The sequence below is a fragment of the Melanerpes formicivorus genome, unplaced genomic scaffold, assembly GCF_026170545.1.
Source record: "Melanerpes formicivorus ecotype bairdi unplaced genomic scaffold, bMelFor1.0.p_v2 SCAF_61, whole genome shotgun sequence".
Taxonomy (NCBI): Eukaryota; Metazoa; Chordata; class Aves; order Piciformes; family Picidae; genus Melanerpes; species Melanerpes formicivorus.
The window spans coordinates 2,820,401-2,847,424 of NW_027142413.1; the positions used below are offsets into that span (position 1 = coordinate 2,820,401).

Sequence of the window (27,024 nt, forward strand, 5' to 3'; positions counted from 1 at the left end):
GTTGTGGCCAGTGTGTAGAACCCGGCATTTTGTTGTGTTAAGTCTCATGCCTTTGTACTCTGCCCATCTGCCCAGCCTGTCAAGGTCCTCTGCAGAGCTCTCCTACCCTCCAACAGATCAACTCCTGCCTCCAGCTTGGTGTCATCTGCAAATTTACTCATGATGGACTCAATGCCCTCATCCAGATTATTGATAGAAATATCAAAGAGAATGGGGCCCAGCACTGATCCCTGGGGCACACCACTAGTGCCTGGCTGCCAGCTGGCTGTGGCACCATTCACCACCACTCTCTGGGCTCAGCCATCCAGCCAGTTCCTAACCCAGCTCAGAGTGCTCCTGTCCAAGCCATGGGCTGACAGCTTGGCCAGCAGTTTGCTATGGGGGACAGTGTCAAAGGCCTTGCTGAAGTCCAGGTAGACTACATCCACAGGCCTCCCCACATCCACCAGGCAGTCACCTGATCATAGAAGGAGATGAGGTTGGTCAGGCAGGACCTGCCCTTCCTAAATCCATGCTGGCTAGGCCTGATCCCTTGCCCGTCCTGTAAGAGCTGTGTGATTGCACTCAAGATGACCTGTTCCATGATCTTGCCTGGCAGTGAGGTCAGGCTGACAGGTCTGTAATTCCTTGGCTCATCCCACCAACCCTTCTTGTGGATGGGTATCACGTTGGCCAGCTTCCAGTCCTCTGGGACCTCGCCAGTGAGCCAGGACTGTTGAAAAATGATGGAGAGCGGCTTGGCCAGCTCATCTGCCAGCTCTCTCAGCATCCTGGGATGGATCCCATCTGGTCCCATGGACTTGTGGGGATCCAAGCAGCTAAGGAGGTCTCTAACTGCTTCCTCCTGGATTACAGGGGAACTATACTGCTCCCTGACTCCATCTGCCAGCTCAGGAGGCCAGTTGTCAGGAAGACAACCTGTCGTGCTATTAAAATTTGAGGCAAAGAAGGTGTTAAGTGCCTCTGCCTTTTCCTCATCTTTTTTTACTATGTCCCCTCTGTGTCCACCAAGGAGTGGAGGTTGTCCTTGCCCCTTCTCTTGCTATTAGTATATTATTTTGTTGTCCTTCACAGAATCTTGGCATGAGACATCCAGGCTCTCCTTATTAGGAACATAACTCAGTTCTTCACTGCCTCCAGCACTGATCTGAACCTCCTTCTCAAATCCCAGTTCACTTTTTATCTGCATGGTATAGATCCAAATAGCTTGCAAAATAAGTCTTTCACAAGTAAGAATAGGCTCGCTCTTCGGCAGAATTTAAGAAACTTTTGTCAAGTGAGATGAAGTGTTATGTAACACCTGTTTAATGTCTGTTCTATTGCCCATCTTTTTTTCTGACATATATGCATTTTAGGTGAATATTTAATGCTCTTGCTTTTAAGAAAGTGTCTTTGGATGAGTTCAGTGTGCTACTGAATTCAGGTTCATGGGAGAGGAGGAGCTGCATGAGCCAAATACTAGTGTGCTGTCAGATACCATGACTGAAAAGGGAAGGTGCCTCTTAGGAATAATGTCTGAAAATGGTAGAAACACACATTTTCCCTCAGAAATGAGGAGGGGAAAGCATCTAAAATGAAGCATGCAGACAATAGTCCAGGCACCGCTTGGCTCTGAAGAGAGGCAGATCCCTTTGCATCTTCAGATGAAATACGGAGAATTATTTTTGCTACAAAGTTAATACTTTTTCTCATTCTTAATATCTTTTTTTTTAATCACTGAAGCAATTGAAATCTTCATTCAGCATGTTGTGCTTTAAAAATACACATCAGCAGGCATGGTTTTGTTCTGTCATTCCTGGTATTAGTCACTGTACCAGAAAAACTCATGTATTTTTTAACCATGTTCTTTCTTCTTTCATATCTTGTTTCTTTTCAGAGGTTGCAGTGTGAAGCTCACTGGTTGATTCACCTTATGTAGAACTGATGGATAATTTTTTGTTCATAGTCTGTTTCAGTAAATGTCATGTAGGTGGCTTTTCACGTAGTATGCTTGGGTTTGAAAATCTGGTTAGTAGGGGAAGCAAACATTTTAATCTGAAGATTAAATGATGATAGATCATAAAAACAAGCAAACAAATGAGCCACACTTCCAACCCCTCCCAGATAAACTTGATAATTTTTTTCCTGGCTTGGAATGGAGCAAATGATTTCATTGCAAGTTACCTTGTTCACATGGGCAAAGTTTTGACCAGTGAGATGTATTACAATACCTTTTCTCTTTGATCTGTTTTTATGGTTTCTAAATGGAAAGCTGTCACAGGTGCCCTGAAGAGGAAAAGCATGGACTCCCAGAAGATTAATGAACTTCTCTTTCTGGAGTTGATACATGTTGCCAATATCTATTCACATCTCTGCACTTCATGAAGTGTTGGCTGTGTAGCATTCCAAGTGACCTGCATGTTCTTTAGAAAGCTGGACACAACACACTGATAAAATAACCTGCTTATGTGTATTTAAACATTATCACTTCAGCATTTATCCAAAGCTGGTTTGTAACTGTATAAACATGTAAACATTTTCATTTAATACTATAACATCTCCTTTTTAGCTACAAAACTGGGCTATTACTGGGTGTTGCTGTTATTGCAAGAACAGGTACACGCCAGAAAGGCCAGTAGAAGAAAAGAGAGAACTTCTGGTTTATCAGTGAGCAATTTCCTATAACTCACAGGTTGAATCATTTTTTCAGTCTCTTTTTTGCAATGAATCATAGAATCATTTAGGCTGAAAAAGCCTTTAAGTTCATCAAGTCCAACTGTTAATGTAACACTTCCAGGTTCACTGCTACACCATGTCCCCAAGTGCCAGATCAACTCATCTTTTAAATACCTCCAGGGATGGTTACTCAACCACTTTCTTGGGCAGCCTTTTCCTATGTTTGACAATGATTTCAATGAAGAATTTTTTTCCTAACAGTGAAACTAAATGTCCCCTTGAGCAACTTGAGGCCACTTTCTCTTGTCCTATTGCTTGGTACATGGGAGAAGACACCAACCCAACCTTGCTACAACCTCCTTTCAGGTAGTTGTAGAGAGCGATACGGTCTCCCGTGAGCCTCCTTTTTTCCAGGCTAGACAGCTGCAGTTCACTCAGCTGCTCCTCTTAAGATTTGTGCTCCAGACACTTCAGCAGCTTTATTGCCTTTCTTTGGACACACTTCAGCTCCTCAATGCTTTTCTTGCAGTGGGGGCCCAAACCCCAATGCAGTATTTGCTGTATGGCCTCAGCAGTCTTGAGTCCAGAAGGATTATTGCTGCCCTAGTTATGCTGTCCACAGTATTCCTGATACAAGCTAGGATGTTGTTGGCCTTCTTGACCACCTGGGCACGCTGCTGACACGTATTCAGCTGTCTATCAACTAACACCTTTAGGTTCTTTTCCACTGGACAGCATTCCAACTACCCTTCCCCATGCCTGGACATGGCATGGGGTTGTTGCATCCCAAGTGCATGTCCTGGCAGTTGGCATTTGGCTTCAACACATGTTGTATCTTGTGTTACATTAATGAAATGCCATACATTGGTGTACTTAAATTTTCAAGTCAGTATGTAGAGCATTTGTGTCTTACACATTTTAGTCTGCTTAGTTTAACGGGTTGGACTTGATGATCTTTGAGGTCTCTTCCAACCTTGGTGATACTGTGATAACCATTTCTGATTCCCAGCCTCCCCACTGCAAAGAACCCCAAGAACACAAGTCTGTACAAGAACAACCTCACGACGTTTGTAATAACAAACTTTGATTCTAAAATTAATGTTTCACCTTTGTGGTTTTGGAAACACTGATTTGTCTTAGGCAAGATATTACTAGATGCAGTAAAACTGCCAGCTGGAGTGCCTGGCTTGCTCTGTGCCCACACTGAGAAATATTTTGTCAGAGATGTCCCTATAACTAAGGCTAAAGCATTGTACTCTTTGGATGTTAGTTATGAATCAGTCAACGTTTTTTAAAGTTAGATCCAAGGCTGGTTGTTGTTTGAAGAGAAAATAGTGTCTGAGACAATGAAGATGGATTTTTGTTCTTGGTATTATTGACCTTCTTAATCATTTGTGTCAAACATCTTTGTGCTTTTTCTAGAATGATATTTTATATAAGATATTGCATTAGAAAGTTATTTTGAAGACCGCATTAGGAATGAGTAAGACTTCTGTTTCTGCATCGGTTGTCATCCTCAATCATAATAAAACAAGCTTTCCATGATTTATCTCTCATCCTTGTCTTTAGGTTTGTTCATTCATCCTCCTTTTCCTTTTGTCTTTACTTTTCTCAGTTATGTTGATACAGCATCCTTACAGAGGCTCCAGCAGTTGCTCACATTCCTGGTACTTAAATGTAAGAGGAGGAACTCCTGAAAATTTTATTGCATTAAGTGCTTTTTTTTGTATGCTGTAGTTTTGTGGTTTTCCCTCTACCCTGTGATGCATGACATTCCAAAGAAGATGATGTTTTTCCAGAGCAGAAGAAACCATTGCCAAGGCAAACTTGCTGAACCTTGATGAGAAATCTTAACTAAGTTTTGGCTGCTTTTACAAAGGTTCAGGTGTGTCATTGTACAGTTATGTTACCACTGACAAAATAATACGATGAATCAAGGCAGTGCAACATAGCAGATTTGTGCTGGTGCACAGCCTGCATAAGTCACAGCTTAATTACATCAGGTAGCATGGCTAATACCAGAGTTCATTCCCTAATTTCATGGTTATCACTTTGGACTGTTTCAGATAAGAAGACAAGGCGGAATACAATTACTTGTGGATCTATTGGACCATCGTATGACGGAAGTCCACCGTAGTGCCTGTGGAGCTTTGCGAAACTTGGTATATGGGAAGGCAAATGATGACAACAAAATTGCTCTGAAAAACTGTGGTGGTATCCCAGCATTAGTACGGTTACTCCGCAAGACTACAGATTTGGAAATCAGAGAATTGGTCACAGGTTTGAATCTTTCTGTACTTTTAGTTACAAGTCTATGTAGGCCCTGTAAGCACAGTGCCGTGCTATGTGCTACTTGCTCCATCAGTGACTATTTTATTACCCTATTCTTTACCATACAAATTGTTTCCAGGACCTTCGGGTATGTGTGATGTATGAATAGCTTTATATGATATCATGCAGATAGTTTACAGATGTAGGCATGGTTTACATTTGTGGTTGCTGGTCACTTTGCTCTTGGTTAGCGATGAATGCTCTTGCATGAGACGTGCTCCACACGCAGATACGTTGTGGGAATCCTGTGCTCTCCGTCTGCTCTTCCTCCTGTCTGGTGCAGGGTTGCGCATGCAGAGGTTGGATTTTACTGAATTCTTTTAGAAGCTGTTATTCATGTCTTTTATATCCTATATAGTTAGAAGGAAAATTTATTTGCTTTTGGTGGTGTTTCTTTTTACCTTTCCTGTGGTTTTGGTAGGGAAATGGAAAAGCATGTTGGAGAGGTGGACATCACCTTCTGAAGCCTTTTCTCTGAAATTTGATATCATGCTATGTGGTCTGTGTTAGACACAGGCAGTGCAGGTAATGGTAGAGTCTATTTCTTTTCTTGATACAGTAAAGGCTGATCATTTTAAGACTGTTAGGATGTTTTCCATTATCAAATTCAAGCTGGGGTGGGTTTTTTCCAGAAATACAGAATTGCTGTCAAACAGCACCCATCTGAAATGTTTGGAGACTTTTGTTCCCCTTGCCCCTAAGCTAGTCTGTTTGAAATACAAAAGAGAAGCTAGATTTTTTTTTTAACCACATTTTGATTTCATTCTGTTTGATTGCTAATGTCAATGTGGTTTTTAACTTAATGATACAAATAAAATGTCTGAAGAGCTTCTCCTTATCTTTTTAAACAATGCCTTTTAAAAAAATTAATAATTTCCATTATTATTTTCCTATTAAAATGTATAAGGAAAGTTGTCATTTCTGTCACAGAAGCACCAAAATACACATTATCAGCTATGATTCTACAGAAATTCCTTACTTGTGGGTCAGGCCTCATTTAGGATATAATGGATGATTATTTTCGTCTGGTTGACTCCAGGTTCCTTCCTGGAGGGTATCTGAATAAACTGTATGGTGTTTATTAAATGCACTTCTTGTATTTAGTTTAGTTGCTTGGTGAAATCACCTATCATCTCATACTTGTTAGGCAGGGTTAATGGGGCAGGGATACTGGTTTACACAAGCTGGGATGGTGCCTCCTGCCGAGTGACAGAATTACTGACAGATCTAATAAAGTGTAACCACTGCTTTGGATTCAACGTGCTTGTTTGAATCTTGGTTATGTTGTCTGTGTCCTGGCTCCAGGGAACATTCTGCCTATTTATTCTGAATAGTAAGTGGCAAACTGCTAATGAACATCAGCAGTACGCCTCAGCAGTCGCATTGGGACTTGCCATGCTGTCTACAGATGGAATGCGTAATGTCAATAGATCGTTTGAAGGAAAGGCTAGCTTACATTCCTTCCAGTGAACAGTATGTTGTTAAATTTTCCTCAATTCCAACAGAAAGTATGGGTGCTAGGATGGCCTCAAACTGTTAGCTACTGAGAAGAGTAGCTGCTGACCGTTAGTAATAGGTAGTAACCAGCCTTTGTATGGGTAGATGCAGCTCCCAGGAACAGTGAGTATCAGAAGTGCTGGACATCTGTGATGGCAGAGCAGAGCAAGATGGTAATCCTGAGAAACAGAACCTGTCAGTGGTATTGCAGAATTTTTGTCCTGGGCCCATTTTTGTAATTGTTTTGGTTTGTATTGCTTTAGTCACCAGTGCATCCCCTGCTTGCCCTTGCTGGGCTTTGTGCCTTTCAGAATGCAGATCACTGGCCCTTGCTTTGAAAAGGCGGAATTTGTGGTATTGTTCAACAAAGCTCCTTTCCAAAACAAGGCTCACAGCTGCACCTTTCATCTCTTTGGAAACAGGCTGGAACTGGGCATCTGAAACAGTTTTCATTTGTTTGTGGGGTTTTTTTGATGAGGTGTTGTAGAAGTGGCAGCTACCCTAGTTAAATGCCTTCCTTCTGTTCTTTCTGGGCAACGAGAGATGGCTCCTGCAGCAGCTGCACTAGTAATGAAAAAAATTGGCTTAGTGGTGGGCACAAGGGAAAATCAAAGAAGTTCCTCCTGCTTCCCATCAGCCTTCTAGAGTTGAGGTGGCAGGTAGATTATTATTTCAGTAGTGCCACCATAACCTGAAGGAAGTACAGAGAAAATAATGGCACATGTGGGTTTTAGGAGTAAGTATAATACCTCTAGCCTTTCCATCTCATCTTCACTGTGCATCCTGTCTACATAAGAGCAATTGTTGTTTGTAAGTTTTAGAGAGTGCACAAAGTTCCTGCCTTAGGAATTCAAATAGGCTCTGTCATCATCACCATTCCTAAATACCCCTTGAGTATTTGTCCTTAGTGTGCTTCTCTTCAGTGGGGAAGTGTGATTATCTCACGAAATGAGCCTATCAGGTCTAAATGACCTGTCCAGAAATCTGGAAAGATGAAGGTGTGAATCAGTCTGAGTAGGCACTTAGCTGCTAAGTGGCAGCCGGCAGGAGAGGTTTTTAGCAGCTCCATTTGTCTGAATAGTAGTGAAGCATTTGTCATCTGCCCCAAGTAACCTGAAGCACATGCCTGCCAGAGTAAAAATTCTGTTAGTTCCTTCCTCAAACATGCACATTTTCTTCCTTCTTGTGACCTCTCTCGAAGGAGATTATAATTTCCATTTATAGATTTCTCAAGGCTGTTTTTGGAAGGGTATTTAAACCTGCAGAGCAGTTTTTTTCTCCCAGTAGTCCCTTGCTTGTCAGGATTGCCTTTGGTGCATTCAGCATTTCCTCTTCTCCAGAGATTTCTTTCTGCCGTAATCTCTCCAAAAGAGAGTATTTCCCTTCTCCTTTATCTTGTCTTTCTCCTTCTCTGTAGCAGAGGTCTCAGTCTAATACTGGAAAATCTTACCATTCTCAAATTTTTGGTTTGTGCAAATGGAACCTTATTTCAAATTATAGTGGTTCAAAGCTTGGCCAAGTGGAGAAAATGGTTTTGGTGCAGGCTCCCATGTAGAAGCTGTGAGTGAAGTGTGCTGTATAGCTGTTCTGAAATTATAAATAGAGTTAATTCCCAGAAAATACTTCCCAATAAATTGAAGGATTTCTCTTCCAGAAACACTTTCATAGTCAGACTTTTACTGGAAGAACCTGGATAAACTGATTAATATATATATTTATGCAGAAGTTAAATACTTCAAAAGAAAAAGATATTTCAGCATGGCCTACAGCCTCTGCTAGTTTCCAGAGACTCAAGGAAAACAATTATCTTGTTTCATGTTGGTCTGTAAAGGAAGTCAGTATAAGCTAGTTGCACTGTACTTAATTTAGCCATCTTTCCACCCTAATGCAGTGTGAAAGAATAAAAACCTGCTATTCTAAAATAATTAAATGTTAACACTTCCCTAATAAATATAAATAGATGAGAACTCAGTACAAAATTAGCACAGATTTTGCAGATGGTAGAAAAGAATGTTTCCACTCATTAATAATGACAATGAGTAGCTGATTTCTGATTCTCTTGCCTTGCCCAAGTTAATTATGAACCCTTTCACAACATTCTATTTTAGCATTCTTTCTGTTTGTTTTACTATCAGGGAAAAAATACTCTAAAAAATGTGAGGTGTTAGTAAGGATAACTCAAGAATCCCGTTGATGTCTTGTGGAGAAGGTGGGGTCAAGGAGTTGTTGGCACATTCAACCTGCACTTGCTACTTGTTCCATCAGCTCCACTGTTAGCTGGGTAGCTGTCTCAGCCAAAATTATTGAAACTGCTATTCTCATTTTGACAAACAAACCCCATCACAACTAGAGACGTTATTTCTGCCTATGAACAATAAGTTAGAAACAACTATGCTTAAAGAGTTCCCTTATATGACTGTATCACCCATTTTCAAACTGTATATAACCTATTTGTTTGGAAGGTGAAAGTGGATGATCCATTTCTAGAACACACATGATGACAAAGAAATACAGCTACAAGTACTGACAGGGAAAATAGTTTTTTCCTGTGCTGGCAGCCAGCCTGCTGCTTACTTTAGGTGACATGAAGGTGTTAAAAATTTAACTATTGGCTCCTGAAAATCACAGACTCAGAATCACAGAATGTTAGGGGCTGGAAAGGACCTCAAAAAATCATCTAGTCCAACCCCCCTGCCAGAGCAGGATCACCTAGAGCAGATCACACAGGAACGCATCCAGGCAGGTTTTGAATATCTCCAGAGAGGGAGACTCCACAACCCCCCTGGGCAGCCTGTTCCAGTGTTCCATCACCTTCACAGTGCAAAAATTTTCACTCATGTTTTCATGGAACTTCCTATGCCTCAACTTCCACCCATTGCTCCTTGTCCTGTGATTGAGCATCATTGAGAAGAGCTTGACTCCATCCTCTTGGCACTCATTAATAAATATAAATGAGGTCACCCCTCAGTCTCCTCCTCTACAAGCTAAGCTGGGGCTAAGAGCCCCAGCTCCCTCAGTCTCTCTTTGTAAGAAGGATGTTCCACTCCCTCATTTTTGTGGTTCTGCGCTGGACTCTTTCAAGCAGTTCCTTGAGGTCCTTCTTGAACTGAGGGGCCCAGAACTGGATACAGTATTCGAGATGTGGCCTCACCACGACAGAATAGAGGGGAAGAAGAACTTCTCTCAACCTACTAACCACACCCTTTCTAATACACCCCAGGATGGCATTGGCCTTCTTGACCACAAGGGCATGTTGCTGGCTCATGGTCATCCTTCCATCCACTAGGACCCCCAGGTCCTTTTCCCCTTCACTGCTCTCCAACAGGTCAGCCCCCAACCTATACTGATCCATGGGGTTGTTCTTTTCCAGGTGCAAGACTATACACTTGACCTTGTTGAATTTCCTTACATTTCTCCCTACCCAGCTCTCCAGCCCGTCTTAAGACACACGGAATGGCAGCACAGCCCTCCGCTGCATCAGCCACTCCATGCAGTTTGGTGTCATCAGCAAACTTGCTGACAGTGCTCTTTGTGCCCTCATCCAAGTCGTTGATAAATATAGTGAACAGCACTGGTCCCAGTACTGACCCCCGAGGGACTCCACTAGATACAGACCTCCAACTAGACTCCATCCCATTGACCACAACTCTCTGACTTCTTTCCTTCAACCAGTTCTCAATCCACCTCACTACCTGATCATCCAGACCACACTGCCTCAGTTTAGCTGCTAGGATGCTGTGGTCAATACATAAACTATGAAAGCAATCACATTGAACACACATACACACACAAAAAAAACACCAAAGCCCCCCCCAAAAAACCCCTATGTAATTCTACATATATATTGTATGCAGATAGGTTGGGCAGAAAACAAATTTCATTTACTTCCCAATTTTTTTATTGCAGTATTCATTAGTGTTGTCTTTCACTTCAGCTGTGGCCAGTTGGTGGTTTGGCTTGGTTGGTCCTCTGTTGTCACCCCATGATATGCAGCATTATTATGTAGCTGTTTCACATTTCTGTTCCATTTTTAGTAGATGCCATACTTTTATAATGAGGTATGTGTAGCCTTGTTAATAGCCTATCAGTGTTACTGAAAACAATTACTTGTCCTCCTTCTATCTGTCAGGTTTGACATAACTCTTGCAGTTTAACCTCCTTTCGATTGCCTGACTGCTTATTAGTGTGTGCATAATGCACACCCGTCAAGACCCTCCAGAAGGTCCCTTTAAGCCTTGTATGTGTCTTTGATAATCAGTGCAATTGCAAGTTAGTGGGCCTGCAGGTTTAAGGGAGTATTCTATTGAAATGGACCTTTTTGGCTTATGTCAGTGAAATGTTTATCATGAGTTTGTTTATTTTGTGGTGGTTTTTTTTCCTTTAGTTTTGTTTTTAGGTAGTTCTGTCCAGTTGTTCAGAATTTGTAACTTCCTAGCACAATAATGCTGCATAACATGGGGTGACAACAGAGGACCAACCAAGCCAAACCACCAACTGGCCACAGCTGAAGTGAAAGACAACACTAATGAATACTGCAATAAAAAAATTGGGAAGTAAATGAAATTTGTTTTCTGTCCAACCTATCTGCATATAATGTATATGTGGAATTACATAGGGGTTTTTTTGGGGGGGGCTTTGGTGTTTTTTGGGGCTTCTCAAAGTCACAATCACATGCCTGCAGTTGTTTCCTATTTGTGATGTTATTTTCTAATTGGACTGTGTAAGGTATTAGACTCATGGGTTTGTTTTTTATAGTAAATCATATTTAACAATGTTATGGCAAAGAGCTGGCTATTCAGTACATAGAATCTTGAAGCAGTTTATCAATTTAATAATTTTCGGTAAAAGTGCCCTTGACGTTAGCTTAGTTACTGGAGTGTGTAAACACAGGTGTGGAATTTTATTGTGATATAAACATTCATTTAGAGGTAGCAACTATTTGTAGCCCTATTGCTTTTTGGAAATTTGACTTGAAAATGCATAAAGGCTATTTTATCCCACTGCCAGGTGACTTTCCCAAAGACTTAAGTGTGGAAGAGTCTCTCTCTTCTGTGTGCTGCATTCTTTTGTTATTTTACCTTGATGTAGCTCTTAAAATCTCTGTTATATCCTCTTTTTTTTATTGGCAGGTTTGTATTAGATGTCATTTCAATGATAATTTTATTAAATATTCAATTTCTTAATTATATCAATATTTTGTAATGAAGCAATACAGGTATAAGGAAGCCTGGCCAGTGAGAGGCCTACTTAATCTCAGCAACTATTCATACTTAGTATGAAAAGATAGGTAGGGAGATAAATGTGTGAAGAGGGTTGCTTTTGGAATGAAAGAGAGGATTTTGGCATTACGTTAACTGAAAATTAGAGTATAAAGATACAATATGTTTTAGGTTCAGTTATGTATCGTGGATATCACAAACTTTTCAAACTGACAAATGAAAAGCCATCTATGTACTTAAACTTTTGTGGTGGCATAACCATGGTAATACTGCTGCTCAAGATTGATACAAATCGGGTCAAGGAAATAAGGATCTACTGTGGAGACATAACTACTCGCACAAAACACATCTTTCATAGTTTCATAGTTTCATAGTTTCATTCAGGGTTGGAAGGGACCACAAGGATCATCTAGTTCCAACCCCCCTGCCATGGGCAGGGACACCCCACACTAGATCAGGCTGGACAGAGCCTCATCCAGCCTGGGCTTAAACACCCCCAGGGACGGGGCCTCGACCACCTCCCTGGACAACCCATTCCAGGGTTTCACCACTCTCATGGTGAAGAACCTCCTCCTCACATCCAGCCTGAATCTCCCCACCTCCAGCTTCATTCCATTCCCCCTAGTCCTATCACTACCTGATATCCTGAGAAGTCCTTCCCCAGCCTTCCTGTAGGCCCCCTTCAGATACTGGAAGGCGACAATTAGGTCACCTCGGAGCCTTCTCTTCTGCAGACTGAACAGCCCCAACTCCTTCAGTCTGTCCTCACAGGAGAGGTGCTCCAGCCCTCTGATCATCCTCGTGGCCCTTCTCTGGACACGTTCCAGCACCTCCACATCCCTCTTGTAATAGGGGCTCCAGAACTGGACACAGTACTCCAGGTGGGGTCTCACCAGGGCTGAGTAGAGGGGGAGGATCACCTCCCTCGACCTGCTAGCCACACTTCTCCTGATGCAGCCCAGGATCTGATTGGCTTTGCGGGCTGCAAGTGCACACTGAGAGCTCATGTTGAGCTTTTTGTCCACCAGCACCCCCAAGTCTCTCTCCTCAGGGCTATCCTCCAGCCAGTCCCTGCCCAGCCTGTATTTGTGCCTGGGATTGCCTCGACCCAGATGCAGGACCCTGCACTTGCTCTTATTGAACTTCATGAGGTTGGCCTGTGCCCACCTCTCCAGCCTGTCAAGGTCCCTCTGGATGGCCTCCCTTCCCTCCAGCGTGTCTGCTGCACCACACAGCTTGGTGTCATCAGCAAACTTGCTGAGGGTGCACTCAATGCCACTGTCCATGTCCCCCACAAAGATGTTGAATAAGACAGGTCCCAGGACTGATCCCTGAGGGACTCCACTTGTCACTGGCCTCCACTGGGACATGGAGCCATTGACAGCCACTCTTTGGGTGCGGCCATCAAGCCAGTTCCTTATCCATCTAGTGGTCCACCAATCAAACCCATGTGTCACCAGTTTGGAGACCAGGATGTGGTGTGGGACAGTGTCGAAGGCTTTGCTCAGGTCCAGGTAAACGACATCAGTTGCTTGCCCCTCATCTATTAATTTTGTCACCTGCTCATAGAAGGCCACCAGATTGGTCAGGCAGGATTTGCCCTTGGCAAAGCCATGCTGACTGTTCCCAATCACCTCTTCACTATTCTTTTGAGCGAGTAGTGACTCCAGGAGGATCTGTTCCATGATCTTTCCAGTCACAGAGGTGAGACTGACTGGCCTGTAGTTCCCTGGTTCCTCCTTCTTGCCCTTTTTGAGGATGGGGGCAATGTTTCCCCTTTTCCAGTCTGTGGGGACTTCACCAGACTGCCAGGACTTTTGAAATATAATAGAGAGGGGTTTAGCAACCTCATCTGCCAGTTCTCTCAGCACCCGTGGGTGTAACCCGTCGGGTCCCATGGACTTGAACACTTTCAGGTTCTTCAGGTGATCACGAACCTGATTTGCACTTACAATGGGCAGTTCTTCCTCCCCGTCCCTGGCTTTGACTTCCATAACATCAGGAGTGTGGCTAGAGGCCCTTGCAGTGAAGACTGAGGTAAAGAAGTTATTAAGTACCTCAGCCTTTTCCTCATCACAGGTGACCATGTCACCATTTTCCTTTCTGAGGGGAAAACAAAAGTCTTGTTTTGATTTTGGCAAGAAAATATATCCATACCTTGCTTACATTCTCCTCTTCTTTGAATACTCAAGCACAGAGGCGAGTAAGGCAGACAGATATTAAGCTGAATTATTTTTTAAGTACTGGATTTATAGTAAGAGTCATGATTTTCAAATCTGCTGGCTTGGACACGAAAATTTGCTTTTCTATTTTGAATTCTTCTCAATCAAAAGGGTGATTTGAAGTTCTTGTAAATTTTTACTAGCCTTTCTTTGAATTAATGTAATTGTAAACATAAGATCCTAACACAGTCAATTTAAAAAGTTGATTAAATTTTGCACTAATTTACTTCTAGTTAGGCATTATTAATAACAGTTATTTTCAACAGTAGCAAAATTATTTGTGCATTGAAAATGTGTATCTGTTTACTCTGGCATGCAGCCAGTAGCTGAATGAGGAATTGCTTATTATAATTTATTCAGTATTTCCTTCTTAAAGTAAAAAAAAGGCATTTGCAGTTCTCAAAGGTTACATAATAATTTGACTCACTCTCATTGCTTGAAATACCTTTAATCAAAGTATTCTTCAGCTTCTGCCCTCAACTTCGTGAGCCAGCAAGAATTTCGTATGAAATGCCAAACTCTCAAATCTCCTGCTCATCTCAGATTGCAGTAAAAATACACATCTCATCTCCTGACTCAAACTGTGTAGAGAATAGCTTGTGGTTTCTTGCCATTGCATGTAAGCTCTTGTTACGGGAAAAAAAGGAAACCAACAGTTTGTTGAACATGGGAAATGTGCATGTTACTGCTAACTTGATAAAATTAGGCTTATGCCACACCATTATGCAAAATAAAGCAACTTACCTGTTCTTTGGAAGCAGTTGCTAGAGTTAATCAAGCTAAAGGCCCAAATGCCCCAGCAAAACTTTAAGCAACTCAGCTGTAGAGGTTTCACCAAGGTGGTATAAACCCTTTGGCTGGTTCCTAGCAATGGCAATGGTCTGGGTTTTGTGCTAGAGAGTTACTCTGCTTTTTCACCCCAATGATCAGTTACTTTAAGGTTTTACATAGAGTCTTCATAAATCACTATTGCATCATCATAATTTTTAGAAAACACTTTAAATATCTATCTGTATTTCTCCAGACTAATAAGATGACATTTCACAGGAGTATACGGGATAGGATAGGATAGAATAGTACAAGGCATGGCCTTGTAAGTGGAACACCAACAGACTTTACAAGATGCTTCTACAGTCTGCCCAGGTTTAAATTTTAGATTTTTGTATCACCCATAGAAGAAATTCTCATAATTTCTAGAAATGTGGGAGTGACTTCCAAACAAATCCAGGTCAGGAATTAACTGGCATTTTGTAAAGTCCTTCTGTGACATTGTGCAATCACTTCCTGAGACAACACATTTCTGTAGCCATTTCCTTTGCAAAACAGGAAGGTAAAAAGCTGTACAGCTTGCACCCCTAAGTTTCTGGGAAATTGATTTTCAACCCACAGGCTCCAACATCTTCCAGAGACTTTAAAAACGTCTCCTATTTATAGCTCATACATAGCAGCAGATCTAAAGGTAATTTAATAAATTGTGTAATTTTGCTTCAGAAATTATGCTGCCTTATCAAATAACACTTATGCAAACAATATTGACAATTCAGTGGAACAGTTTTATACCAAATCTATTACAAATTTATGCTTAATTATAAAACAATATTTCCCCCCTTTCTCAATAGGCTGCCACTATTTTGGCTCTGAAAATGGGAAAACACACTCATGGGACTTATTACATCCTGGCCTGCATTAGGAATAGTGTGGCCAGCAGGAGCAGGGAGGTCATTGTGCCCCTGTACTTTGCTTTGGTTAGGCTGCACCTTGAGTCCTGTGTCCAGTTCTGGGCCCCTCAGTTTAAGAAGGACATTGAGACACTTGAGCGTGTCCAGAGAAGGGCAACAAGGCTGGTGAGAGGCCTTGAACACAAGCCCTATGAGGAGAGGCTGAGGGAGCTGGGATTGTTTAGCCTGGAGAAGAGGAGGCTCAGGGGAGACCTCATTGCCCTCTACAACTACCTGAAAGGTGGTTGTAACTGGGAGGGGGTTGGTCTCTTCTCCCAGGCAACCAGCACCAGAACAAGGGGACACAGTCTCAAGCTGCGCCGGGGGAGGTTTAGACTCGAGGTGAGGAGGAAGTTCTTCACCAAGCGAGTCGTTCGTCATTGGAATGGGCTGCCCAGGGAGGTGGTGGAGTCGCCATCGCTGGAGGCATTCAAGAGGAGATTGGACGTGGCACTTGGTGCCATGGTCTAGTCATGGGGTCTGTGTTGATAGGTTGGACTCGATGGTCCTCGAGGTCCTTTCCAACCTAAGTTATACTGTGATACTGTGGAAGGATCTTGTGGTACTGGAGTGTGTCCAGAGAAAGGGAAACAAGGGTCATGAAGGTCATGGAGCACAGGACCTATGAGGAGAATGTGAGGGAACTGCGGTTGTTCAGTCTAGAGACGAGGAGGCTGAGGAAAGACCTTATCATTCTACAACTACCTGAAGGGAGGCTGGAGCGAGGAGGGGACCAGCCTCTTCTCCTTGATGGCAAGGGACAGGACTAGAGGGCATGGTTACAAGCTGCGCCAGGGGAGGTTTAGGCTGAATATTAGAAAATACTTCTTCACTGAAGGGGTTATCAAACATTGGAATGGTCTTCCTGGGGCAGTGTTGGAGTCACTGTCCCTGCGGGTGTTCAAGCAGCATGTGGTCCTGGTGCTTAGGGACGTGGTTTAGTGTTGATCCTTCGGTTCTGAGTCAAAGGTTGGACTGGATGATCTTTGTGGTCTCTTCCAACCATATACATTCTGTGACACTGTGATTTCACAGTAACTTAACTGTCCTAGCTTTAACCATCTAATATTAAGACTAAAAACATTAAACATTAAACTGTCTAGCATTCTTATCTGACAATTCTCTTCTTCAGTTATATGCTGTTTTAAAGTGTGCAGGAGAAAGAGAGCAGCAAAAATAGGTCAAAATTCAGTCCTCTGACAAGAATACAGACTTTCTTGGTTAATGCAATAGCATTTGGGCTGAAATTGTTTGCAGGCAATATTAAAGTTGGCCCTTCCTTTCTGTTTTAATAAATTCCCACATGTCACTTTGAAATGAAAAGAGCAGTAATTGAGAAAGAAAGAGCTAGATTTTCAGAGGAAATGCTTCTATCACTTATATGTAGTCATGTGCTTATTGTAGTCAAGATGAAGCAGTGTTTGTTTGGAGTTTAAAAGGAGACACAATAATTTGTACTCTCTGTGGAAGTTTTTGCTTTCTAAAGCTATGAGTGGCTGCAAAGGAGAGAAAAATCTCCTGGCTGAGCCTTTATTGTTCTTCAAACTCCTGCCTTCTTATGACTTACTGAAACCCAGTCCTCCTCAGTTTGCTCTTTCCATGGCTCATCTTACGCAGAGATAGAAAACCACCTGTCTGCATGTAAATAAATGAACTTACGGAAGGTGTGCATAGGTATTCACTCAGTAACCAATTGAAGAATTACTTCAAGATAATCAGTGAAACTTCCTCCTCTCATGCCAATTTTAATCTTACTTTTAAATTGTACATGTAAGGATCTGTCTTAGGAGCTGTGAATTGTTCAGGTGCCAGAATTCAAATCAACCATGTTTTGTTTCCTACTCAAAGTCTGTTATCAAGACCAATTCCTTAACGACTCAGCTGTGTGTGAAGTCTTACTGAACTTTGTATTAAGAAATGTTTCTCCTTGATGACGAAGGACAGGACTAGAGGAAATGGTTACAAGCTGCAGCAGGGGAGGTTTGGGCTGGGTATTAGGAAATACTTCTTCGCTGAAACGGTTATCAAACATTGGAATGATCTGCCCAGGGCAGTGGTGGAGTTATCATCCCTAGGGGTGTTCAAGCAGCATGTGGACCTGGCACTTAGGGACATGGTTTAGTGTTGACCCTTCAGTGCTGGGTTGAAACAACTGGATGATCTTCAAGGTCTCTTCCAACCAGACATATTCTGTGTTTCTTTATTCAGCATCCTTACAGGAGAATTGCTGTGATATGTTGAGAGCCTGCACCCTGCTGCCATGGAGCAAATCCAGCTCCACAAAGCAACATGGCAATTACAGGGGCTCTGAGTGTCAAAGCTGCAGTAAGAGCCAGAAAATTACTTTTCTAGCACTTGAGAGCCTGAGGTAGAAGATGGTTTTCCTAAGAGCTCCTTGTGTTTGGCTTCTGTGCAGGTATTTAGCCTCTCAGATTTCAATCTCACTTCTCACGTTCAGGAGGGAAAGTCCCTGTAGTACCCATGTGCCTCCAGCACGTTAACAAAAAAGCCTGCCAACACCGTCTTCACTGTTCTTGAGTGCAGCCTTCCAGCACTACCAAATGACATTCTGCATCAGTCTATGACCAAACAATTAAATTAAGATGGAAAAATAATACTAGATTAATTGGAAGACTTACAGGCTATTTTTTTTCAAAGACTATTACATAAGCAGAATGTTGCTATAAATTTAAAGCTCTTTCAAACATACCAGATGGAGAAGAATCAAAGTCCTGTTTCACACAAGTTTACTTGTGATCATTTTACCCTATAACTTATTGGATAAAGTACATCTTTTCAGCACAGCAAAAATATACAATACATAGTGGCAGCGTGGCAGTGCTATGTGGAACAGCTGACTTTTCCAGGTTCTGGCTTTCCTTTTGGTTTTGGGTGGTTTTGTTGATTTTGTTGGGATTTGTTGGTTTGGTTTGGTTTTGGGGTGGTTGGTGGGTTTTTTGTTTGTTTGTTTAGTCTAAGTTATTCATAGAGTCTTGTTTATCTATGTAAAAAAGTCATAATTTGAGGTAGCATTAAATCATGCACCGAACAATTGTTTAGACTTTCCTGATGTGGAACATGCTGTCTTGCTAAGGTGATACTTACTGCATGGAAGAGTATGATCTCTCTTTCCTTGATTTTGAATACAGGTAGAAGAATAGTATGTGGCTTACTAAGTATTTATTTACACTTGACTGTAGATACACTTTCAAGCACCAGTTCTAAGTAAAGCACTAGGTCAAGCATGGTTGAAGGGTTTAATTAGAAGTTTGATCTTCAGAGGTGATGGCTTTTGACTCAGATTGCTCTAGTATATTGAGTGATTGAAATACTTTGCTTTGCTCCTTTAGGGTAAATGGTGTGGTATCTGTTGGAATAGTTTAAATTAATTTATGTAAAAAGGAGTGCTATTTCTAAGCTGGAAGCATGGTGGATAATGTCCATCTGTTGGGCAGTACACACCTCGAGTAATGTGTCCAGTTCTGGGCCCCTCAGGTTAGGAAGGAGGTTGAGCTGCTGGAACGAGTCCAGAGAAGGGCAACAAAGTTGGTGAGGGGTTTGGAACACAGCCCTATGAGGAGAGGCTGAGGGAGCTGGGGCTGCTTAGCCTGGAGAGGAGGAGACTCAGGAGTGACCTTATTGTTCTCTACAACTACCTGAAAGGAAGTTGTAGACAGGCAGAGGTTGGTCTCTTCTCCCAGGCAGCCAGGACACAGTCTCAGGCTGCGCCAGGGGAGGTTTAGGCTGGATGTGAGGAAGAAGTTCTACACCGAGAGAGTGATTGCCCATTGGAATGGGCTGCCCGGGGAGGTGGTGGAGTCACCATCATTGGAGGTGTTCAGGAGGAGACTTGATGGGGTGCTTGGTGCCATGGGTTAGCTGTTTAGGTGGGTTGGATTGGTTGATGGGTTGGACACAATGATCTTGAAGGTCTCTTCCAACCTGGTGGTTGTTTATTATTATTATTATTATTATTATTATTATTATTATTATTATTATTATTACTATTATTACTATTATTACTATTATTATTATTATTATCTCATCAGCCTGGATTGTGCTTTTAAAATGGTTGGTCTTGTTGGATTTTGGATAAGAGGAAAAATCATCAGAATTTTCCTGGTTCTCGGTTCTCAGTTTCCTCTTCCAGTGGCAGCAAACTTACATTGCCTTACCTAAACCCAAGGAATCATAGAATGTTTTAAGACCTTTAAAGGTCATCTAGTCCAACTCCTGTGTGTAGTTTTTTTTATGAACTATATTTGTGCAGTTACATCTTTGAAAATGTTAATTATAACATTTTTCAAAACATATAACCATTTTCTAAATGTGACTATTGTTGTCTGTGGAATGCCTTCTTAGGAAAGATTTTATTTTGTATGCTAAATAACCTGTTGAACATAATAGATGCATAACTTTGTACAGCAAGATCTCCATAGCAAGCTTTCCCATAGACTTTTCAAGAGAGTCCTTCATTTGATGTCTGCAAAACTGGTAACTGATACTCAGAATCAAAATGTGTCCCCCAGCTGAAACCAGCTGAATACTTTCTGTAGCAGTTTCTCCTTAGGTTTAAACTCAAAATGATATTGAAAATACTTTTGACTTGCCCTTCAATTTGTTCTATGTAAGCTGAAAAAATTCAAGCTGCAAGTGGACACAATCACTCTTAGTGTAGCTATTTTTCTACAGATCATCCAACAAAACCTAATGTGATCTGGAAATGGGGAGACAAAATGCCTGCTATGAATGCTTTACAACTTTAAAATCAAGGAAGAGATACTACGCACAGAAATGACTAAGTGACATTCAGCACTGATCCAATTAGTTCCTTATTTCCTTCCCTTCTGCCCCAAGAGTCCCTCTACATATGGTGAAGTGTTTGGTTAGACTGTTGTTAGCTCTGTTCCGATATATACACAGCTGGATGGGTCCCACTGTTTGTGATGAATCACTGATAGGAGTGAATCCTGTCCCTTCCTGTGGGCAGCTTACAAAATACAAATAATTTAGGGGGCAGTCAAGGCATCTCTGAGGACATTCCAGATTTGCTTATTGTGCTCAGAAATCCAATTCAGTCAGGGCTTTCAGAATAACGTGGTAAATTATCTCAGTGACGAGCTCCTTACTATAGTCTTAAAGGACATGTAATCCATATACGCTTGAAAAATATGTCCAGTCATGTGGAGAAGAGGCAGCTCCCTAATGGAAGGTGACTCAGGTAAAAGAATTATTTTGTTATCACTTCCCCTTGCAAAGTCTGTGGAATGAATCGTCTTCTCAGACACCACATAAATCTAGCTTCAGGTCATCCTTAGGAGAAGTAATGGGAAGCGAATTGCTAGTGCCCTTTTATAATTGCAGATCAGCAAACAGCAGACTTCACTACTGGAGAGAATAAAGTATAACTTGTCAGAATAAAAGTGTTTTGGGCACCTCAATACAGAAGAGATGTTGAGGTGCTAGAGCAAGTGCAGAGGAGGGCAATGAAGCTGGTGAAGGGCCTGGAGAATAAATCTTATGAAGAACAACTGAAGGAGCTGGGGCTGTTTAGGTTGAAAAAGAGGAGGCTGAGGGGAGACCTCTTTGTTGTCTACAGCTACCTGAAAGGATGTTGTAGACTGGCTGGTGCTGGTCTCTTCTCACAGGTAGGTAGATAGATCACAGGTAGGTAGGTAGATTGCAGGTAGTGATAGAACAAGAGGGAATGGCCTCAAGCTGAGACTGGGTAGGTTTAGACTGCATAGTAGGAAAAAAAAAATCATGGAAAGAGTGGTCAGGCATTGGAATGTGCTGCCCAGGGAGGTGGTTGAGTCACCAGCCCTGAATGTGTTTAAAGGACGTTTGGTGTGGTGCTTGGGCATATGGTTTAGGGTTAAACCTTGTAGAGTAGGCTTATCAGTTGGACTTGGTGATCCTGCAGGTCTTTTCCAACCTGAATGTTTCTGTGATTAATGTGGTTCATAGTACTCAAAAACTTAAAGTTAGATAAAATGCATTGTCCTATGGTGGAAGAAGATTATCTTACTCCTTAAAACTGTGTATGAGGTGCAAAAACTGAAAAGGGTGTCAGGCTTACTGGGCAGTTCCATTTGCTGCGTTTGGCCTTGACTTAGTTGTTTTAGGAGAAGGTAAACCAGCAAGTTTAGTCTGGGGATCCTTTCCTCCTCTTACCGTGAGGGTTTCATTTCCATTTAGTAAAACCTCCTGGCTCTTGGGTGTATATCTAGGGTTTTATTTGGATTTGAAGCTCACCTGTTACCATGGCAGTTGATTGAGCAGAATCTCATGTGCGGTGTCAATTGAATTATAAAACCAGAAAGAGGCCTTAAAGAATATTTCTGGGTATCTCAACTGTTGCTGAATACCAACTGTTGCTATGATTTTTATGTGAGTTTACTTCTAATTAGCAAGAACCTAGAGTGCATTGAAAATAGTGTAGACATACACATTATTAAGCATTTTGCTAGACAGCACTCTTGCGTTTGCTAATTCTTATTTTTTTTTCCTGCTTTTCCAGCTTATGACTATTTCTTGAAGCCCAAAGTACTCTTTTCTTGCCATGAAATCACTCTTTTCTGATTTGGTTCTGAAACAGGATTTTTTCACAAAGAAGAAACAGATTTGTCTTGTGTAAGAACTCAGATGGGGAAAGATTTGCATTCTGATTCTCTACTATGCACATGATTTACACCTGTGCTGATAAATGTAAATGAAAAGCGACCACATTATTGTTTGTAGTGATAAAATCAACAAAATACTAGGTTTTGCAGGAATAATAGATGTGCCAATCGAGCTTACCAGTAACAGGTCATAGAAAAGCAATTATAAATATATTTATGAAGGCCTTTGTTCATTTAAATATGGGCTTACTTTTCATAAAGGCATTCAGAACACAATTCAAACAAGTGTCTTTTTCCCTTAAAAGCACCAAACCTTAAATTAGGATTATTCTTATTTCTACTTGCCTTTTTTTTTTTAATCTGTAGCTAAAGTCTGTCCCTTTGTGCCTGGTGACCACATACAGATTATTTTAATGCTTGGGGATTTTTCATTAGTTGGCTAATCAGAATTTTATATTAAATATCTTTGCATATGTTTCCATGTAAAATAATTAAACATGAAATTGTGTGACTGAAACAGACTTCTCCAAAAGGTAATTCATTTTAAAGGGAAACCTAAAAATGTAGGTTGTTTCTTGCTAATTGCACCTCTCCTTCAAAGCAGACTGCTAAAGAAAGCCTTGAACAAGTAGTGTTCTTGCTGCTTATATTTATAAATGTCTGAGTCTATGTTCAGAAGGTCTTTAGCAGTTTCCTCCCACCACTATGCACTTTTTTTATGGTGTAATGTTCATATTTGTAACTTTGTGTGTACAGTGATGCTGTTCTTTCTTTGTGTTGGTTCAAGATTTCAGAGCCATAAAGGCAAAGCTCAATTTTGCCCCTCAAGGTTTGATGTGGGGTCAAGCTACTGTCATTACAGAAAGAAAAGCAGGAAGGAGTAGGTTGTACTCTAAAGAAGAGGCTGTGTGTTGGCAAGAGGAAGGGGAGGAAGAGGCTGTTTTGCTCTTCCAGCTGCTTGTGTAGGACACTGGGCTGAAATAAAGACCACTGCATCTTCAGTGTTGCCCCCTGGCTTTCCACGGCAGAAGCAGGTTCTTGACCATAAATCAATGTGCTTTTACAGCACATATACAAATGCATACAAGACAGTGAAAAGCATGATCTCTTTTGCCCCAATTTCTTGCGTGCTCTCTATATAGCACATCTGCAGTGCCTCTGATCCTGCAGCTGTGCTCAGAAAGCTTTGGCTCTTAATTGCTCTTCCTTCTCTTCAGCACATCACGAATTCTGACAAAAGAGGGTGTTTGGGTTTTTTATGCCAGTAAATCACCTTGTGAGCTGCACCTCAAAGCTTGCTGTTTCTGTGCAAAACCTATAGTGTTCTGTAACTTCATATAGTAAAATATTTACAAAGTAAAAAGTTATTTGTTGAAATCCAGGATAATAGCATACTTACTGTATCAGCTTGTGAAGGAAGACTTTTTGCTTGTAGTAGCAACTAGCCTAGATACTTACTTTCATTATATTGCAGATGACAAAGTTGGGGTTTTGTTCTCTCAATGCACATCTATCAGCAATGATAGCCTTAATGTAAATCAGAGCCTATTTTCTGCTGTTTGTTTTTATTAATGTTATTTTAAAGGAAAAAATGTCTTAAGTCCAAGCCCTACAAAATACATGTAAAACTCCTGCACTCCATGTGTGGTTCACAGCCTAAATAAGTCTATGCCATAAAAAGCTGTTCAGTTTTCAGACTGAGCTCTCAGAAATGTCCATTATTTCTGTGACTACTCGTGTTTTTGAAGCTGTATTCCCACTGCAAAGTGTGCAGGCATCATTCAACCTCATTCACAATGGGGTATTTGCTTTATTAAGCATACCAGTGCTGTGAAGTGTTTTGTTGGGATTTTTGGGAAAAAAAAACCCCAAAAAAACTCAATCTTTGTTTTTGCAGAGGTGTTCATTATTTGTCATTTGCTTCTTTCTTTTTTTTGGTAGGAGTTCTGTGGAATCTATCCTCTTGTGATGCACTGAAAATGCCAATCATCCAGGATGCCCTCGCAGTGTTGACCAATGCAGTGATCATCCCTCACTCTGGATGGGAAAACTCTCCACTCCAGGATGACCATAAAATACAACTCCATTCATCACAGGTGCTGCGCAATGCCACTGGGTGCCTAAGGTAGGTACAGCAAAATATTTGCTTTGCCTTAATCTTCTCTTTTCTGTCTTGAATTGATACTTCTCATTCTTAGGCATCTGTAAACAAATAATTTGTGTGTCAGCAAAGACAATGACTTTCAGTGCTGTAAGCTTAAAGTTGGAAATGAATTAGGAAACAAGCTTCAGGCCGTTCTGAAAGCAATCACTAGAAGTGCTGCCATGGGTTTTCTGTTTTTCTTTTCTTAGCAGCTCTGACCAGTCTTCTCATCCAAGATTGCATGTTACAGATGTTACTCGCCTTGTAGATTTGTCCTATTTCCCTGGCTGATTATGTGGAGTCAGTACATTCCCACTATTGCATGCAGTTTAATTAGCACAAGAAGTAATGTAGATGCCTATGAAAAGTAACATCACTCACAGGTTCCAGATGCCATTGTTGGAGTTACAATAAACACATCAAGTTGATTTTTTTTCTACTCTCTGAAGATAAGAAATGGATTCCAATACAAGACAAACCAATTTAACTAGAATACTTCAATATGATATTTATTTGTGTTTGTATGCCAAACTTGGACATGCAACACCAAGATTCAGTTACATGGCTATGTGTGATATGGTCTTTTATAAAAATCACCGTAGATGTGAGAATGAAAACAGAGTGAGTAAGACAAGTTTCATTTATGACAAAGCATTACAGAAGCGCTGAGTTGTAGCAATTATCCATATAATGTAGTTGAAATAGTTTAACAAGTTATTTTAAGCATTCATTTTTCCCAGATTTTTGTGTGGGAGATTCTGTAATCTATCTCAGAGGCATGAAAATGAATTAGTTAATAATTTACATGCATCACAGGAAATTTGTTAAGTGAACAGTATATATCAGTGATATATATCCATGATATATGCAGATATCCATCAAAGAGCTAAAAAAAAAGCTGATGGGAGACAAATTAGAATAATATTTTTTTGGTAGCTTACACCAAGCACCATTTTGTCTTTCTGCTGTTTCATTAAATGAAATGTTTTGAATGTATTTTGAAAGTTTAAGTGAAAAAGTAACAATTACTATTGGCAGCTTATTTGGAAGAGAATGAAAGATAAAAAGTCATAACTTCCATGTTGCAAGTATACTTGTACTGGACTTGAAGGCAGGTATGTATATGTGAGTGCCAGCTGTGCTGGGATATGTGATGGAAGGTAGGCATTTATTAAAAGAGTTTGATAGTGTAGTTGTTACATTACGTTCAAATCACTGGAAAAAGATTTGCTCAGCTCACTGCAACAGAAGTCATTCCATAAAGACCAATACCCTATTGTATGTCTTACACTTCAACTTTTAACCTCTCTCAGTTAAAAAGCTGCCTCTGAAATAAATGTCCATTTTAAATGTGGGACTTCTCAGTGTCCCTTCTCTGGGCAGGCACGACACATTGTTGGTCTCCCTGCACCATACACTCTATCTTCCTATTAATTTTTCCCAACTTCTTCTCAGGGACTGATGTCTATCCCTGGTCCAGCGAGTTTCAGTTCTTCCTGTGTCTGGTTGATGAATTTGTTGCACATTGGTCTTGAAATCTTTCTTTTCTTTTTTTTTTTCCTTTTTTTTGTTTTTGTTTTTGTGAGTGTGTGTGCACTCCCATTTGCAAACCGATGTGAGCTTACTGTAGTCTGCACTCTGTGTCAGCTTGAGGACTTGGGGGCCATGTGAAAGTGGTATGTTGTCTGATCTTATATGCACTGCTTTGCAGCAAGGCTTCCTACCAAGTGCTTGATGATATGCTGTCATAGCAGAATGGCTTCTGGTCAGCTTGTGCAAAATAAGCTCATATCTGCCTGCAAAAGACTGTGCATATTATAACACTTGAATCCTTCCCAGGTAGCACTAACAGCAGCTCAAAAGACTGTCCTGAGCAGCTTGATCTTTCTTCTAAACCCGGGCCCTTCAACCATAGTATGGCTTTTTAGTATCTTTCTGGTATCAAATCCTCTTTATTTCCCAGATACATCCTTCTGTTCCCTCTAATGGCTTCAGATATTTATTTGGCCTTCATCCATCTTTGGACAATTTCATCCCACTTTAGTCTATGTGGATGCTCTTTGGCAGAGCCAGAACATTTGGAGAAGGTTGAACTTTCTTTTGCATCATACTACCAGGAACTTTCTTGTATATCTTTCCCCTGTCACTATGGAAAAACCTCTCTCTCTGAACAAAATGTCCAATCGGAGTTTGTGCAAGAGAGAAAAGTGTAAGCTGACCTCTTAGTAACTGGATTCTTGCATTGAATTCATATTGGAGGCTGGAAGAGACAGCAAATGGCAAAGATAAAAAATCAGAAAGCTCTGTGGAGATAGCTGGAGTAGCACATGCTCTGTGCAGGTTACACTTTAGCTTTCACTTCTTAAATACCCACCATTTCCCATAAACTGAGCAGCTCTTGTACTTTGCTTTTGTGACTAGTTGCAAGCCTCAGATTTCCATTTCAAAACCTCAGTGGGCAAGGACAATAATGTAAATCACAAAGACATAATGTGATTACTGGCTCAGGTTGCACTGTGTTTATACATTCTCATCTTCCGTGGGAAAACTCCTTCCAAGACTGCTGTTTTTCTTCTTTTGCTAGTGCTGTGTTTTGAAGAGCCAGTGGTTAAAATT

At 41.1% G+C, this 27,024-nt stretch overlaps 1 protein-coding gene across 9 annotated transcripts in view; it reads left to right on the forward strand.

Annotated features, from left to right (window-relative positions):
* The window catches only part of CTNND2 (catenin delta 2), a 587,661-nt gene that overhangs the window by 436,193 nt on the left and 124,444 nt on the right, over positions 1–27,024 (forward strand). For all 9 annotated transcript variants that reach the window (XR_010990241.1, XM_068161999.1, XM_068162005.1 and 6 more), the window contains 2 exons: positions 4,722–4,935; positions 24,207–24,390. Coding sequence is in view for 8 of the 9 variants with exons in the window: in XM_068161999.1 (XP_068018100.1) it covers positions 4,722–4,935; positions 24,207–24,390 (398 nt within the window). In the remaining variant the exon portion in view is untranslated. The remainder of the gene's footprint in view (positions 1–4,721; positions 4,936–24,206; positions 24,391–27,024) is intronic.